The sequence below is a fragment of the Aythya ferina genome (assembly GCF_964211825.1).
Source record: "Aythya ferina genome assembly, chromosome: 1".
Lineage (NCBI taxonomy): Eukaryota > Metazoa > Chordata > Aves > Anseriformes > Anatidae > Aythya > Aythya ferina.
This window is the reverse complement of record NC_140296.1, coordinates 131119962-131137020: the sequence shown is the minus strand read 5'-3', so window position 1 is coordinate 131137020 and position 17059 is coordinate 131119962. Positions and strand designations below refer to the sequence as shown.

Genomic DNA, 17059 nt, shown 5'->3' with positions numbered 1-17059 from the left:
AGGGGCTCCCCGGCCGCGCGCCCTGTCGTAACAGCGCGCCGCTTCACGGCAGGGCCGCACGGCGCGGCACCGCCCCGCCGCTGGGCGCCGCCGTCACCCCGGCAACGCGGCGGCGACATGGTGAGGGCGGGCGGCCTGCTCTTCGTGTCACCCCCTGTCGCGCCATCTCTCCGCCTGTCGCCGACTGCGGACGGCCCTGAGCAGCCTCGGCTGCCGCGGGGTGTCCCCGTGAGGGAAGGGGGTCAGACCGTGGTGGGCGCGGCGCGGCGCGGGTTATCGTTGGGGCTGTCGGCAGCGCCAGGTGGCCGGCTCAGAAACCGCTGAAAGCCTCTTGCTTTTGGACTAAAATAGTGCTCTGGGCTGAGCTGCCTGCTTGGTGCGTGTCTAACAGGAATATACAGCTGTAGCCCGAGTGTTAATTATGCTGGGCTGGAATCGTGTTAGCAGCGAATTGTCCCTGATACTGAAATTATCATCCATTCTTGGCAGGCAGTCTCAGCGTGCTTTACGGAGTAGCTGGCTTTTCTAATGATTTGTGATGTTCTATACCCTGTTCTCTGATGCTTTTTTTTTTTTTTTTTCTTCCCTCAACTTCTAGGGTCCAAAAAAGAATAAAAAGGTGGGTAGGTAAAGTTATGCTCTATTTCATATAAAACACTTTGGACCTTGCAGTGCTCATTTCAGTGGTGTGCTGTTATTTCCTGTTTTGTAAATTCAGTGAGTAAAATGTCTAAGTGTTTCATGCTGAAATTAAAGTAAACATCGGATATTTTTGGACTTTACATCAACAAAATATTTTTAAGCTGTTCTGCAATAATAAAGGTGCTGTGACAATAGTATGCTCTTTAAAATCAATTTATTTATTTTTTGAACCATATTTCCTGGCCAGTTGGTTAGATGGAAAGAGCGGCAGGTGCCTCCGTGACACTCCGCGTGTGCACATTGCACAAGGAGGCTGCGTAGCAGACCTGCAGAACTGCTAGGGAAGAGGGGGCAAATTTGGCCCAGGTACAGCATTTGGCTTGGTACTGGATGGCGGGACAGCAAGCCGGTGTCCTGGCTTTCAGGCCACTGAGCTTGATGCATAGGGGGGATGGACAACAGGCAGAAGACCACAGGAGGTGGGATTTTGTTAGTTCGTGTCCATGGCTCATTCTCAGTTGCAATGAAAATGAAACTATCCCCACCCCCAGAAAGAACACGTTCAAATGTGTTCTTCGGGGAATTGTATATCTCACATTTGTCAGTACTACATTAAGTCATAAGATTGTGAAAGCAAGTTGACTAAAAGCGATTATAAGTAATTGAAGCAAGATGATCTTTTCATTTTCACTGGAAGGAAAGATACTTGGATTTTATTTTATGTTATTTTATGTTATTTTATGTTATTTTATGTTATTTTATGTTATTTTATTTCAGTTGGAAGGAACTGACCCTTCTATGAAATTGCAAAAGGTAGAATTTTTTGTTGACTGTTGTAGAAGAGTTTTTGCAAATAAATGTTTTGGTAACAAATATGGCAAGATGTGATGCTAACTGCTGACTGTATGTTTTTTGTTGGAACTAAACTTTCACCATTGTTTTTGTTCAAGCTTCATGGTAAACTTTGTGTTCAAAACTACATTTGTGCATTTATTTATTGCTGTGCAAAGTAATATAAAGTGAGTAGCTTTCCAAGCAGTTATTTGTTTCTGAAAATATACTTGTCAAAATCAAAGCGTGACATTACAGTACTGAGGACACACTTTCTGTGTGCTGAATGACAAAGGTGTTCCTTGTTTACGTCTTAAATAAATTGGTTTACTTTTAACAATATTTACCATACTAAAAGAATACTCAGGTGGAATGGGTGGAAAGAGTTCATGTGCCATCGGGTTCATTTGCAGGTGTTTGGACTTAAGTTTTCATTTGGTCTTTCTCCCTGTCAGTGGTGTTGGATCTCTTTCTCTATTTCTGTGTTTACACCTCTGCAAGAAGGGCGCTGTGCTGATCTGGTACAATTCTGCACCCATTTCTCAGCTGAAAAGGAGAATTGCATTCCTAATAGATACCTTTGGTCCTTAGGTCTCCTGTACGTTGTGATACCATCCAAGTGTATTCACTTGCTGATGCTTTGGATGACAGTCATACTGGTTTAGGCATTTTACCTTCCCAGATTGAATCCTCGTAAGCCCTTGTATCTCACCAGTGAGTATGAGGATTTAGGATCCTAATTTCAGCTCTCTAAAATACATCGAGGTCAGATGTCTAAATAGATGATGTGTCTCCTTTTTCACGTTACCACATCTACTGAACTGATTTACATTCCATATTTTCTCTGCTTTGAAAAATTAAATACATGATTTCATTTAATTTCTTTTCAGTGGCGTTTCAGCAGCAGAATGCCATTGTTCAGCCAGTACACAAAACACAAGTCATTTGTCTTCCTTGCTATCTTGTATTTTGTCATCTGTAGCTTTGCTTTCAACCTTTGTTTAGCCTGCTGTCACTCCTTGTTTTCTCCATACATTGGACACTATGCAGAATACTGTTTTTTTTTCTCACGTATGCAAAAAAAAAAAAATCTGCTCCACTAAAGCAATACTGTTGGCTGTGAATTCATATTGCAGTTCACTACGAGGTCAGCTTCCTTGTTTTCACAAGCTCCATGTACTTGCTTTGATTTACTTCTTGGTCCATCTTTCGCTTTCATCTCTGATAGTAGTCTCTTTGTTGTTTTTTTTTTTTTTTATTTTCTTTTTGTTTTGTGTGTGTGTTTGGTTCTTGTTTGTTTGTTAATTGTGTTGTTTTCAGGCCTTGTCTTTGCAGCATCTGCCTTCAGGAGCAGCCCTCCTCCATGGTATCATTCCATCAACCCCAGCTGGAATCAAGACACACTAACTGCAATATATTATATGCAATGGCAGCATTTGCCTGTGTACACCCTGAGTAAAACTGAATAAATATAATTGGATTTTTACTAAATATGCAGTTGTTGAGGGTTATAACTCTAGGCTGCATTTGCTACTGCATCAATAGGAAATCAGTATTTTCCTTGTGTGTCTTTAAGTGCAGTTTTATAGTGACGTTGCTGATCCTACACGTTTGATTGAACACTATAAGACTGTGTCAACATAAAGTACTTTAAAAAATCATCCAAGAATCTGCATTTTTGCTGGAGAGGGAAAAAAAAGTGAGGGGCCATTAATATCTTCATGCTGAGGGAGAATTATGCTTTACATATAGCTGTTCAAGTATCTAGAAGACAGCTTGGCTTTGTGCATATTATTACAGTTTCATATATATTTATAAATCAGTGAGGTGTCAATGAGACCTATGAATTACAGGGCAAAAATAAGTGTTCCCTTTTGGTTACATGACTGTAGGTTATATGTGGTGTTTACCTTTTATTATTGAAATGTTCTTCATGCAAAGATTTGATAATTTCTGAGAAACACAAACTTAGTATATTATTATTTTAGGATTAGCCTAGAGGTTAGTGCTAGTTGGAGCAGTTAACTGTTTTGAGTTGCAGTTTAGATTTTATAACAGTAGAGAGAGCTCTGTTGTTTTGTGGTTTAGATGCTTCTAAATACAAGACTTGCCAATGTCCCAAAATGCATTTCCTAGAAGTATCTTAAGATGTTTGAAGTTGTGACATCTCCTTTCTTACCAGATCTACTTGTTATTCCATTTCCACATTCAAAATAATATTCCTGTGTTCAGGAATGCCTAGCACAGAATGATCCATTACGTATAAGAGCATATATTACATCATGAAATGTAAAGAAAAATGGAGAGTGGGATGTATATTGCCATTTTAGGGCATCAATGGCAGTCTAAAATCTTAATTTGGATTCAAGGATCACATTAAAAGAGCTCAGGTTACAGAGGGTGAACACCTCCCCAGATATATGAAAGTAATACTGACATTTGTTTTCTTTTAATTTGTTGCAAAGAAAAAGTCCAGTGGCAAAGAAAAGGCTGAAAAACTGAGATTACAGAAAGAAGAGGAAGAAAGGAGGCTGAAAGAGGAAGGTACTATGTACTTCATTTACAGGGGAAGTGATGGTACAAATCATTTATTTTAATTAGACAAAAAGTAGTCCGCCTAACTGTATGGGCACTGTTATCAATGTATTTCACAAATACAAATTATTCATCTCTCTTCTCTTCTGTGGGACGAATTCTGTGTTACTTGTTACTGCTGCCCACATCTCACTTTCCTATTACAGCCACACTTTTTCCTTTAGTTATTTTTACCATGATTAGGAACCTGGGAGTGAGAATAGCAGGAAGAATTAGATTTTCTTCCTCTCTTATCACTACATTTTGAAACACTCTCAGTGAGTTAGAAGTGCAGTGTTCTGTGGTTTTCTTCTCTCAAGCCTATATATCGGTAGGTAAGAGAAATTCTCTGAAGAGGACTTTTTCCAGAGAAGACACACAGGGTACATCAATTGTCAGGAGGTGGCTGGTGTCTGCTATCCCTTTGCTGTCCCTGTGGCAGCAAAGAAAAGCTAAACCCGTGATCAGGAGTAACTGATCCTGAAGGGGATTGACAGCCAATGAGACATGCCTAAAACTTCATCTATTTTAGTAAAGAAATAAATCTAAGATTGAGTTTCCCACCAAAAGATGTAGTAAAGGAGGAGAAGCTTAAAACTGAACCGATCAGGCAGTTTCACCATTGGATTAAGAACCTGTTCAAGCTGTAGGTAAAGGAAGAGGGTGCTCCTGCTACTGTTTGAGGGTGAAACAAGGGCTTGCTGATCCCTTTCTCCACTTGTGTTGTCATGGGCTGGTTGAGGAGCACCACAGGTAGTGGGTTTTAGTACTATGTTTCAAATTCTTATCATTTGGAAGATTTCTGGGCAATAGCAGATGCCTACTTATGTTGTTTACTATTATACTTGCTTTGTCACTGCAGCTAGTAACAAAATAATTTGTCTTGTTTTAATAAAATGTAATTATGCTGTTGTTATATTTCCCAATCTTCAGAGGAAGCCCGATTGCAAGCTGAACAAGAAGAAGCAGCAAGACTTGAAAAGGAGAGGATTGAACGAGAGCTGATGGAAAAGCTTGAGGCAAAAGTTAGTTTATATGCAACAGTTACTGAAAAATTCTAACTCCACTTCTAAACTTGTGACAGGGTCTGTAAAGCATTACTAATTTAGTGTGAGAATGAAAAAGGATTTCATTATGTCCTTAGTGTTGGGAACAAAGTAGAGGAGATTTTCAAGCATTGCTACATTAAAGTTAAGCATGAAAAATTTAGCCAAGCCACTGAAAGTTGAGAAGGTAGCAATCTAGATTAGTGTTTAAATAAAGCACAATACACGTAAAATCGAGATAAATGATGCTGAAATTGTAATGTATTCTGTTCTTTCTCTAAGCCAATATTTGACTTAGCATTGCTTTCAGAAAAATTCCCCGAGACAAGATAGTCTTGCCTGGTTTTGTTACGTGAAGATGTTGTGGTTAGATATGTTAACTTTTGGGGTATGTCATATTCCAGTTGGAATAAATACTTACTCATTTCCACTGACTTTGAATTGCTTATATTTTTTTTGTCTTCCTCGGAATTATATGTAGTACAGCTGGAGCAAGAAAATTTTGGTATAAATTTTAGAAGTGATTACACGTTAAAGCAGACATACGGATATGCATATGTATATATACATGTATATAGGTGTATTTGAATATGTATGTTTATGAACTTGAGAAGAGTGAAATTCAGAAAAAGACATGATCAGTAACATCCAAATATTTTTGTGAGACCAATTTTTACCTTTTGCTTTTTTCTATCTTTTGTATTTTTTTTGTTTTTCAGAAGAAAAACCACTCTTGCCTGTGCATCTTGTCCTTCACAGAGTATTTTTTCCCTTACACACAAGAAGAATTTTAAATAGCAGAAATTATAATAAAAAATAGCTGAAATTATAATTTAAAAATTTACAAATTTCTTGCACCCTTTTGTAGCCTGAGGATAAAAGTCATATGACACATCAATGTTTATCATATGGCTCAGCAACTAATGTGATGATACTGGCATATTGCTAACTACTGCAACGTTCTGAATTAAATGTTTCATTAAAAAAAAAGTTAATCAGCATTTGGATTTGTTCAAATTATAACTTATTCAAATATTCCAAATTATTTTCTTTGATATAAAATAATTGTAAGAAGGAAAGCAAATATTTAATTTCTCTGCTTGTTACACAAATATTTTAACAGGATCAAGAGCGAAGGGAGTATGAACTAGCAGAACTTCATTCACTGGAAGAAAAGTTTGTGTCTGCTCAGTTGTGGAAAACAAAATACAGAGCCCATGCAAAGGTAAGGTTTCTTTCCAAAATCTGCCCAGTGTGGCAGAGTTCAGACAACAAAGAAGCTTTAGGCTACGTCTCCATTACAAAATCTAGGAATGCTTCAATTTCTTGAATTTAGATATGTACTGTGACTACCTCTCAAGTTCTGTCTCAGGGTAAGAATTGGCCATGCTTACTTTCCTTTATGTACCTTGTTTCACATGTAAAAGAAAAATGGCAAGGAGGAGACTGTATGGGTTATCAAGGTATTAGGACCCCACAGCTTACCCCAGCAGTGGAGGACAGTTGTAGTTTCAGATGTTCTGGTATTTGTTGTTTCTTTTTTATTTAAATTGTTCTACTCTTAAACATTCCACCGCCATCACCACCATTCCAAGTCACCATTTGGAGACAGGTTGGCTAAAACAAACACAAATCTGGGACACATATCAGAGCCAGAAACACATGAAAATGTAGTTAATGTCTATAATTTAGGGTGACATACCTGGAGGCTGAATTATTACCCAATATTACTATATATCTGTAAAGTTAAATTTAAAATAATAAGATATGTAAGTAGACTCATAGAATGTTTCACTCTTGTGAACCCATCTTACAGAAACATCGCTCAGTAGCTATCATATTTGGTCAGTTTGCTTCCAGTTAATGTTAAATAGACTTGTTGACAAGGGTTTTCTCTTTGTCTTTCTCTTTCTCTTTACTCAAGTTACAGTACTCCAGATGCGGCCTCACAAGCACTATGGAGGGAACAGTCCTAGCAATGCTGGTACACTCTTATTGTAGACCGCTGTGGCTTTAGCCTTTTGTGGCTGCACAGGCATAGTATGATAACTGCACGGTTATGTCTTGATGCATTTGGGTGCTATTTAGTACCTTTTCCAGTAGACATCAAACTCTGACTTTATTATATTTGTGAACAACAGGATCTGGCAGTCATTTTGAAAGAGCACAGTTTTTTTATGGATTTTTCTGAAAAGAAAAACATTTTCTGAAAAGAGAAACATTTTCTATTGTGAAAAATAATGGCAAAATATGCCTATTATTTTAAAAAATAAATCTTCAAATACAATATTGGTAAATTATGGGAAATACCAGAGTTTGCATTGGTCTATTGCTGTGAATACTTAGGGCAAAAGAAATACATAATACCAACTGCTACGTTTCTATTTCTAAGCAATTTCAAATCAGAATAAGGCATATTTATATATTTTTATGAAAAGTATCCTTTTCCTTAAAGAGCAAGTGTTCTCATTTATGAGAATGTGCTTTCTTAATGATGAAAATGAAGCTCAGTCTTAAGTACAAAGGTGTAAAAAAAAATATTACCAGATGCTTTTATTCCTGGAGACTGATCAATCTTTATACAGGAGTTTTCAGTGCACTGAGTAACAGTGCACTGTTGTTACTGCTTTTGAAGTCAGTGTAAATTGTTATGCAAGCAGTTGGGAATGCAAGCACCTTTGCTTTAGAAGATCCATTTTAGATTTTAACACAAACTTCAGTAACATTGCATTACTGACCGTCACAGTATACAGAGAGGCAGGGTTTCCTAAATACCTTACTGTATGGATTAAAAAAACAAAACACACATTATAGGTTGTAGATTGATCCTATGAGCCAAAGTTAGGCCTATTCATAGAGTTAAGTGGGTTGTGATTGTTGATTAATTTTCACTTATAAAAATGACCAATAATTTATTTGAAAATTACATCATTTTTTTAAAAACATCATTCTATCCTTCTGAGATTCCCACTGGAGCTTTCTATGATACCTGAATGGGTGCTAGAAAGGAGAAGGAAATCTTCAGGGGCTGAGAAAGGAAGAATAAACATGTTGGAGTAGAAATCTCTTAAGGAGCTTTATTGCCAGTGTAAGAACTCAATTTTATTGGCCATATCTGTTTTGAGAACCATCTGCCCCTTCCACCTGCCCTGGTTCCTCAGTTACATTCTCAGCCATTTATTCTTTCACCCCCTCATTCTGTGTCAAGTACTGAATTCATTGCTTTTGTAGACATGCAAGTTTTATTGAGGAGAACAGAACCCACTAACAAATGAACAGAAGAAACAGTAAGTATTAGGTAGGCAGAAGTATCTCAATGCATTAGTACGGAAGTAAACCATTTCTTTTCTGGCATAGTGATCACTGGTAGTCCAGGTAGTATTACAGTCCTGTTTAGAGGCACTTGTGAATGTATCACTAAATGTATTTGTCTTTCAGAATCCTCCTTTTTCTTCTAATGATTTGCACCACATGCCCATATCTACTTTTCTTTTGATTGTTTTCTATAGTGGGAGCATTATATTGCTTGTGATGGAAGTCCTGACCCAACTATACCACAGGAAATAAATACTTTCATGAGCTTATGGCGTGAAGATCGAAATAAGGACATTCAACTTGTTGTGGAGAAGGGACAACAAGTACTAAATGTAAATGTTAAAATGGTATCCTTTGGTTTAAGGTCACTAAAGTATGTCCTTTTTACTGCTCCCCCCATCTACTTTTCTTTTTAACAGTCAAGTGACTGAAATTGGCTATAACCTTTGTCAGCCAGTAATCTTTCCTCAGTTTTTATTTTTTTATTACAGATTTATTGTTAGGTCTAAAGGAGAAGACTATTGACTTTAAACATGCTGTGCCTTTGAGGGACTTCTGTGTAGTATTTCTATGCTGAGCTCTAGTATTCCAACCTCCATCTCCCCTGCTATCTACATTTTAAAAGCCTTGAGCCAAAATGTATCAGCTCATGTCACACTTAGATTCTTCAGTGGACAAAAGTCTTACTACATAATGTTTGTGGTCAGTAAAGTGTTGTGTAATAGCAGGGGTTCCCAAAATGCACAGCCAATCATTGATGGTTTCTGAGGCAATTCAAAGCAATTTGTGTCTGATATCAAATTTTAGGATTTTCTTTTCATTTATGTTAATTTTATAGCATTCTGCAAGTTAGAAGGTGTCTTACAGAAATGGGGATGAAAGTTGCATACGTAATACATCTTTCACTGGGCTAGTTTGGTTCTGTGTTAGACTTCCCATCTTGCAATGCTTCCGGAGTGCTGCAATTTTCACCTGCCACATACTGTCTTGTTCTGAGCCAGTGGGGAATATGCTAGTCCTTTCCAAGAATTTCAACAGGTAACTTCTCCCATTTCTCTTCTACGCTGCAGACCAAGCAAAAAGCATGACGATTGCCCACTTCCGTTCCTTCTCTCCACTAGACTCCCTGCTGTCAACTCTTTCTGCCAAACACGCTTCTTTCCCGCTCCTCCATGTTTCCCATCCAACACCGAAACAGTTACAGCTACTCTAGGTCCTGCAGATGTGTGCTCCCTTGCACTGTATGATCAGTAGAGTATTATGTGATACTATGATATAGGCATTTTTATTTTGCTCCTGTTGGAAATGCGAGGTGATGTCAAAGAGTGCTAAAAGAGTGGTTATCTTCTTTTGGTCCTGAACATCTAAGCATTTCTTTCCTGCTCTGTTCATGTATCTGGAGAAAAATTTTAACCACTCAGGACTGTGAGATCTTGTAGATCCTAGTTGATAGGGGTCACCTCACTATCAAGGCAGAGTGTGTTAAAGTTAAATATAAAAAGACAGTAATATTGTTATACATCTGCTGCTGCTTTGCTATTCCTTTAAAAAGCAGTAGTGCTGCGATTTCACAGGCTAAGAGAAAAACAGTCCAGTGAGTCTGGAAGGGAGGTATAAAATGTAATCCAATTTTCCCTTTGTCTCAGCACTGCAGGCCTGGGAGAGCACAGGGAAGAGAAGAGGTACATAATATGTCTTTGCAGTGATAGCTCTTCTTCTGTCTGCATAACAACAGTGTTTCTCCTCTCTGCCAGATAAGTGGTGCTGCTTCCCATTACAGGTGAGGCATGCAGAGATGACAGGAGAGGTGTTATTCAAGGGGGACCACAGATGGATGATGTTTAATGCTTCTCATCCTCTTACTGCGGACCTGTGGCCCAGAGCTGTGAAGAGAGGCATCACTGCAGGAATGACACAAGTAGAGAGATAGAGGCAGTGGTGCAAGTCCCTCAGAGTGAAGCAGGGTGCAAGAAAAGAGAAAGGGAGGCTTCTGAGGATGCAGATGCCTGTGAAGTGGCAGGAGTCAGGCCCAGGGGAGGAGGGACAGGAAGCAAAGATGCCAAGGCACAGAGGAAAAGAAGATGGCATTTGGGACAGTAGTCTAAAAGGATGGGAGCCCCTGAATGAATTTAACATCTACTTGTAACTTGTGACTTTTGACTATAGTCTGACTGAGCAGATACCATCACTGGCAATGATCCACAAGGTTTTTGCATCAATACATTACTGTTAAAATTCATTTTTTTTTCATGGTTTATCATATGCACTGATAGACCCCATTTAAAAAACCCTATTTAATTTTGTTCTGTAAACAGTTTACTGGGGCTTCATAGACCACAGATTGTCCATAGCCCACTGTGGTAAGCTCTTCTATCATAGATTCATTAAGGTTGGAAAAGACCTCCAAGATCATCTGGTCTTAAGCTATTATAATTATTCTGATCATTTCTTCGCTTCTGTGAAGGTTGATTTTTATTTAACATCCTCCCTCCAGTTAATGTCTTTATTTTGTAATTCTAATGATAGCTAGAAGGTATTCCAAATATAGCATTGTGAAGTTTTCCGTAATAGTCAGGTGGTCAGCATGAAACAGCAGCTTTATAAGCTTTATGTACTACTTTTTTTTTTTTCTTTTTTTCTCCTGTAATCTTCATTTTGAAGTTTGTTTTAAAATGCTAATATTTACAGTCATTTTACTGTTGTCATTCATCTACTTTGAAGTTACAACCTTTGCCATACAGAGCCCCAAACTCACCTTTTTTTCTTGAGAAATAAGCAAGTCATACAGATAAAGTGAAACAAATTATTCCTGATTCTGTGCAGCATTTATTAACATTAATGGCTATAATTTGTAGATAGGAAGTGAATAGTAATACAAATTTTATCAACAGATTTGAAATTCAGTTTTACTAGACAGTATGCTAATAAATACAATGCCAATGAAATACTGTTTTTTTCCCCTGTGATAGATCAGTGTCTTTAAAACTTCAGCCAACTAGGAATATTTTTTAGTCTTGTACATGTGCTTAGATGTCAAGATACTAGCATATAATGGAAGATAACAATGTTATCACAGAGTTCCAAACTTCACACTAAGGATTGTTCTGAGAATTAAAATTTAATTGCTATGTGTTTCACTATTACATATTTTTTTAGATTTAGCAGTTGAGATTTTTGCTATAGAAGAAGGCTGTAAGCTTTTCATGAAAACTAATTTTTGACCAACAGATTTATTCATGTGACAAACTGGTTCAATAAATTTTATAAGCTAAAATTCTATACAGCCCACAGGTTAGGGAATGAACACACATTATGCTGGGGTTGGTGTCAAAACAGAGGCACTTTACCTGCATATAATGTCTTCTAGTTAATTGAGAAGTTGCAGTTTTTCCTCTTGGACACACCACCAAGTGAGATAACAGACAAAGAAATAGTCCAGTACCAGGAAACTATTTTGGAATTGCAGAATTTACTTCATCAGAAGTACAATGAAGCAACAGAACACCTGCTTAAAGTAAGTAAGATTTACTACTTCAAAGTTGTAATATACACAGTGCATAAAAGTTTTTGCTACAAGTGTTTTGCTGTGATGTTTTTTCTTATATTGTTACACAAATCACATGTAGAGTAGATACCAGACTATTTTTTCATAACCTCTTAAGATCTTAGTTTTACAGTGGAAACTACCATTACCATTAAGATGTTTGATATTCAATTACTTTGAACTTTTGTGATAGTTGGAGATGTTGGAAACAAGGGACTCAGTGTGAAGTTTGTTTCCTATTTTGTCACTGTTTTAAATTAGAAGTTAGCTGACTGTACGAAAAAATTGCAAATGTGAAAAGTAGATCATATGATTAGCTTATATACCTTTTTAATACAAGTAGATATGACTAAAATATTATCATAGAATATCCCAAGTTGGAAGGGACCTATAAGGATCATCAAGTCCAACTCCTGGCACCACACATCTACCCAAAATCTTAGACCATGTGACTAAGTGAAAATATTAGGAAGCCTAAAAGGCATTTAAACAATAAAATGAAAACGTATTTATGAATCCTTTTTCTGGGTTGCATGTACATAGGTACAGATGGTGATCTTGCTTGTATTGGGTTTATGTGGCAAGGCTTTGGCAGCTGCGGGACTTTGGCAGTGAGTGGAGTGAGAGCAGCATGGTGGTGCTTTGCTATCTACCCATGTTAAACCACCATAGCATATGCTATTCTAAGCATATTAATCATATGTGTAAGTATGGTTAGTAAAAGAGTATTGATAGAGGAACCAAAAAAAAAAAACAAAAAACAACAACAACAAAAAAAAAAGGAATAAAGGAAATAAAAGAAATAGTGAACCAGTTGTGTGTTTGCTGAGAGTCAAAACTTTCTGTAAATTCTTGATCATTTTTCCTGAGTTTAGGATTGAACTCCTCATGTAATTATAATTTTACAGGTTTTATATTAACAAAAATAAAAAATACTTTTTGTAGTGACTGTGGTGTAGGAGTGTTTATTATTCAAGAAATGCTTTTTTAAAAATTTTTTGTTTTAAATTTGTACTGAGAAGTATTTTTGAAGGCAAATAATTAAGAGAGATTGGCAGAACCATTGAAGGGGATAACGTAAGACCACATATTTGGCAGTATTTTGACTGACAGAATTGATGATGTCAGAGGAAGAAAAAATAACATAGTTCAAGTTTTACCAAGGGATGCAACTTACGTGCTTTGTCCAGTGTATTTTTGTTCTTACATGTCTTTTCTTTTAAATTTATTTATTCCAGTATAAATTTAAGAAAAATAAATAAGAAGAAAAAGTGATTTAATCTGCTTCTTCTTTGTAGACAGCTAGTATGTATGAAGATTCTGACACTGGAAATATGCAGGCAGTCATAAAGGACAAAAATGTTACTTTCTGTATTTGGGCCAATCTGAAGAAGAAAGTAAGGTACAACATACTGAAATTCTTAATTGAAGTGAAGCCTGGCTTTGTCTAATCAAATCAAGTAAACACAAAGAACTGGTTTCTTGTGATCCCTTTATGGTGAATAGCATTTATTCTACAGACTCCCAGCTGATGAATTTCATACCATCCTGTTGCTAAGGAAGATCCCGGTTACATCAGCTTTTTATTGAACAACTGGAGTGTTTTTATATGTGTATCTTTAGATACACATACACACACACACACATATATATATATAACATATTTTTTTCTTAAAATGCCGGAGTAGAACCCTGTTTCTGACAGAACAATTTTAAAATAAAAACAATAAAACTCATGCAGAGAATTGAAATTCCTTTGGAATTAATGTTTTTTTGCTGATGCCTTAAAATAATTTCTAAGCCTTCACAGTTCCTTGCAAAGTGGTGAATGATGCTTTGTGCTCAGTGCTCTGTTAGATAAATGATTACAGAGCTTGGAATGTAAATATCCTCAATGGTTCATTCTGAATCAGAGTTTTTAGTAGATACATTTTTCAGAACAAGTTCCAAAACAATTTTTTGAGCAGCCTTCCTACTCCCTATCTGCAAATATGAGGAATAACGTGACTTTGCCTTGACTGAGGACCTGCTGTTGTAAGTTTTGCTAAGGTATCTAGAAGGCTGATCCTGAGCAATGTTAGACTGACCTCTGGCAAGTGCCCATTCGAGTTAAAGCCTTTTGGTGTACAAGAAGCACATATAATTAAAAACAATAAATCATATTAAATAAAAATTAAATAATGCTTTACTAGAAGATGTTTTTCTATTGTTAGGCAGAAAATCAGTATTATTTAAATTGTTTTGCATTTGGCTGGGCTGGAATTGCAATGAGTAAGAAACTTAAACGTCTACTCTGACAGATGCAAGAATCCTGACTCAAAAGTTAGATAAGTGGTCTGATGCAGGCTGGCCTCCTGTGCTGCTCTTAGCCTGATTCCTATGCTGTCAAAAGGATTGGTGGGTCTGTAATGCTGTTGATTATCAGAATTGCTTTTGTATCCCTTTGTGTTTTACGTGGAACATGCTGAGATTGTTGTAACACAGACAAATAGTGATTTTACCTGTGTAGGACTTTGCCCATTAAATTAATCTGTTTTATCAGAAATGTACTGTGTAGAACAGCTGCCATCTGATTATGTCGCCTTGTCTTCCTATCAGGACCATTACGTTTTTGCAGCTCCTGATGCCCTTCATGCAGTTGCAGGTTTTCTGGAGGAGCTTACAGACAGCTGTTAATGCAGGGCAGGAAGAGTATTGCAACATCCAAATCTAATTCTTACACTGTGCCATGTGACAAAAGAGGATTTAGGTGACTTTTAGTGTAGAACATCAATTTGAATACTCATGAATAACTGTGAAAATAAGTGCTGCCGATCCTACTAGGGAACTTTTTTATTTCTTTAATTTATTTACAGGTTCAAGAATCATGTGTTTTGTGATACACATCATGGATTCGATCTTCCAAAGTCCCTGGCTGTGAGTAATGTTGCTGTTCGCATATTGCACACTCATTATGACCATGTATCTCCACTTTGGCTGCAGTGCCAGAGTGTGCCGAAATTGGAAGTCTTAGAAAGCAAAGAGTCAACTCATCATTCAAAGGACAATGTAGAAGAACTAGAAGAAGAAAAGAAAGCTGCAGAAGAGCCCAATGTGCCCACTGAGGAAGAAGCACATTCTGATGAGAGAAAGGTAGGCATAAAATCTCACAAGAGGATATTTTATGGTGCTGTTGTTACTTGAGGCCTAATTGCTGTGTAATAGCTTCTTCATGTGCCCTGTGCCTGAGAGAACAAAGTTCTTAAACTTTTGTGGAAAAAGACAACTTGTGTTAAGATTGTCATAGATCTTCTGAGGGTGTGGAAAGATGAACAACTGAAGATTGTCATAAAAATGGTAGAAAGGAAAGTTTTGACAGGCTGTGACAGTTGCAGGGTATTTGCATGCTGCATGGGTTGGCATTTGATTGTCATTTTATGAGTCGGATCATGCCATGAAGAATGCAAGGTTGTATCTCTTGTAAGATATATCCAGGTGTCTGTGACATAAGTCAAGATGGATATATTCTGCTTCGGAGAAACTTACAGCTCACTAAAATCACTACAGGAATGCAGTATTAGGGACATCAGAAGAGTGCAAAATAGGATTCAGAGTTCAATAGGTCTTGGTTGTGCAGTTACATAGTTGCTCAGTTCCTGTACGTTGAAGCTTTTGCCACTAGAGAGCTTTCAAAACCTGTTTCTGGCAGCTGAACCCTCTGCAAACTTCAACGGAGTATGTTGGCTCTGGGTGTTGAGGGATCGGTTGTTTTTGTATTCTTGTTACTGGGCTTGAGTTTTTCACTTGGTCGCACCTGTGACCTGCAGATAAACGACTCGGGTTCTCTATCTAAAATTTCTGCATAAAAAGCTGTAAGCCATCATGTTTCATACCTTCTTAATACCTGGATCAATGATTCTTGCCTTTTTGGTCCCTGAAATCCTCTGTAGTGAATCAGTGCCTGAAATCACATTTTTCTTGGTTCCTTTTTTCTTATTTTGCATGATAAGTCTCATCCTTCTGCAGTTTTCACATGCGTTTTTCAGGCTTTCTCCAGGCTTCTCATTCTATTGCTTCTCTTTTTCTTTTACAGGCCTTATTCTCCTTCTCTGAATGCAGTTTCATGAATTTTCCTGTTCTCTCTGTAGCTTCCACTTCTCTCAGATATTGTGGTCACTCCTGTCTGGCTCTGCCTTGATCTCCTCCACATTTACGTGGGTAAACACCTTAGTGCCCTCCCATTCTGTCCTAGTTGAGGTGTTTGTTCATCCAGCACAATGTCAGGCACGCCACAGGACACAGGAGGTGCCCGTGCCTCCGAATGCCTGGTTTGTGTGTTGAACTGCCATTTGTCTACCATTGCACTTCCGGAAGTCTACTATGACAGTGATGAATTCATATCTGGGTTGGAATTTTGCCTAGAAGTCTAGGGTAACATTTTGAAAATTTGAAAAACGTTTTGAAACATTATGGGAAAGGGAATAAACGTTACAGGCAAGGCACAGTCTAAGACTGGAAGTGGGGAAGCTGACAGAGTATCAGCATGGGTTTGGTTTCAACATTGGGTTAAGTTTTCTTTGTGTCATTTTTTCAGCTGTAAAGGCAGCAAAAGCATAATATTTGAGTGTACACATTGCTAATATGATTAAATGCTTGTATGGTATCTGTGGGGTTTGGGGTCAAATTTGCTGTGGAAATGAAGTAAATATTTTATGTTTTTCTCTATTTACATGTTCAAACTTCCATTGGAGCATGCCTTTAATAAAAAATATTTTTCCTATATAGGTAAAAATGATTTCTCCAAAAACCTTGACCCTGTAGCAAGATTGGTACAAATATGGCTACAAGAGTAGAACTGCACTCTTTCTCCTTAGACCATTGTTTTAGAGGAGGTGATATGCTCTTTTTATTGTTTGCCTAATAAAAGATGTCTTTTGTTTTTTCTATAGAGTGCTATTTCATTCAAAGAAAAATACAATAGCGTAACTGACATAAATGAGAAGACAGAGGAGGCAACTGAGAAGAAATCAGAAATCTTAGACATACCATCACAAGGTATTTGGTTAGTTTTTATTTGCAGCACTACAGAATTACTGATTTTAAATGTCTTGTTTTCTATATGGAAGCA

General features: G+C 37.4%; 1 protein-coding gene across 6 annotated transcripts in view; it reads left to right on the top strand.

Annotated features, from left to right (window-relative positions):
• LOC311429871 (GTPase KRas) overlaps positions 1-17059 on the top strand; it is a 52279-nt gene that overhangs the window by 28317 nt on the left and 6903 nt on the right. Inside the window, exons 1-12 of one of the 6 annotated variants that reach the window (XM_084506118.1) lie at positions 103-120; positions 599-619; positions 1929-2027; positions 3939-4017; positions 4981-5072; positions 6217-6318; positions 7018-7077; positions 8603-8740; positions 11776-11922; positions 13251-13354; positions 14808-15084; positions 16881-16986. In XM_084506118.1, the coding sequence (XP_084362244.1) occupies positions 118-120; positions 599-619; positions 1929-2027; positions 3939-4017; positions 4981-5072; positions 6217-6318; positions 7018-7077; positions 8603-8740; positions 11776-11922; positions 13251-13354; positions 14808-15084; positions 16881-16986 (1228 nt within the window). In that variant the 5' untranslated portion in view covers positions 103-117. Of the gene's footprint in view, positions 1-66; positions 121-598; positions 620-1928; positions 2028-3938; positions 4018-4980; positions 5073-6216; positions 6319-7017; positions 7078-8602; positions 8756-11775; positions 11923-13250; positions 13355-14807; positions 15085-16880; positions 16987-17059 lie in introns of those variants that run through there. The other 5 variants (XM_084506121.1, XM_084506120.1, XM_084506119.1 and 2 more) reach the window with 5 other exon arrangements.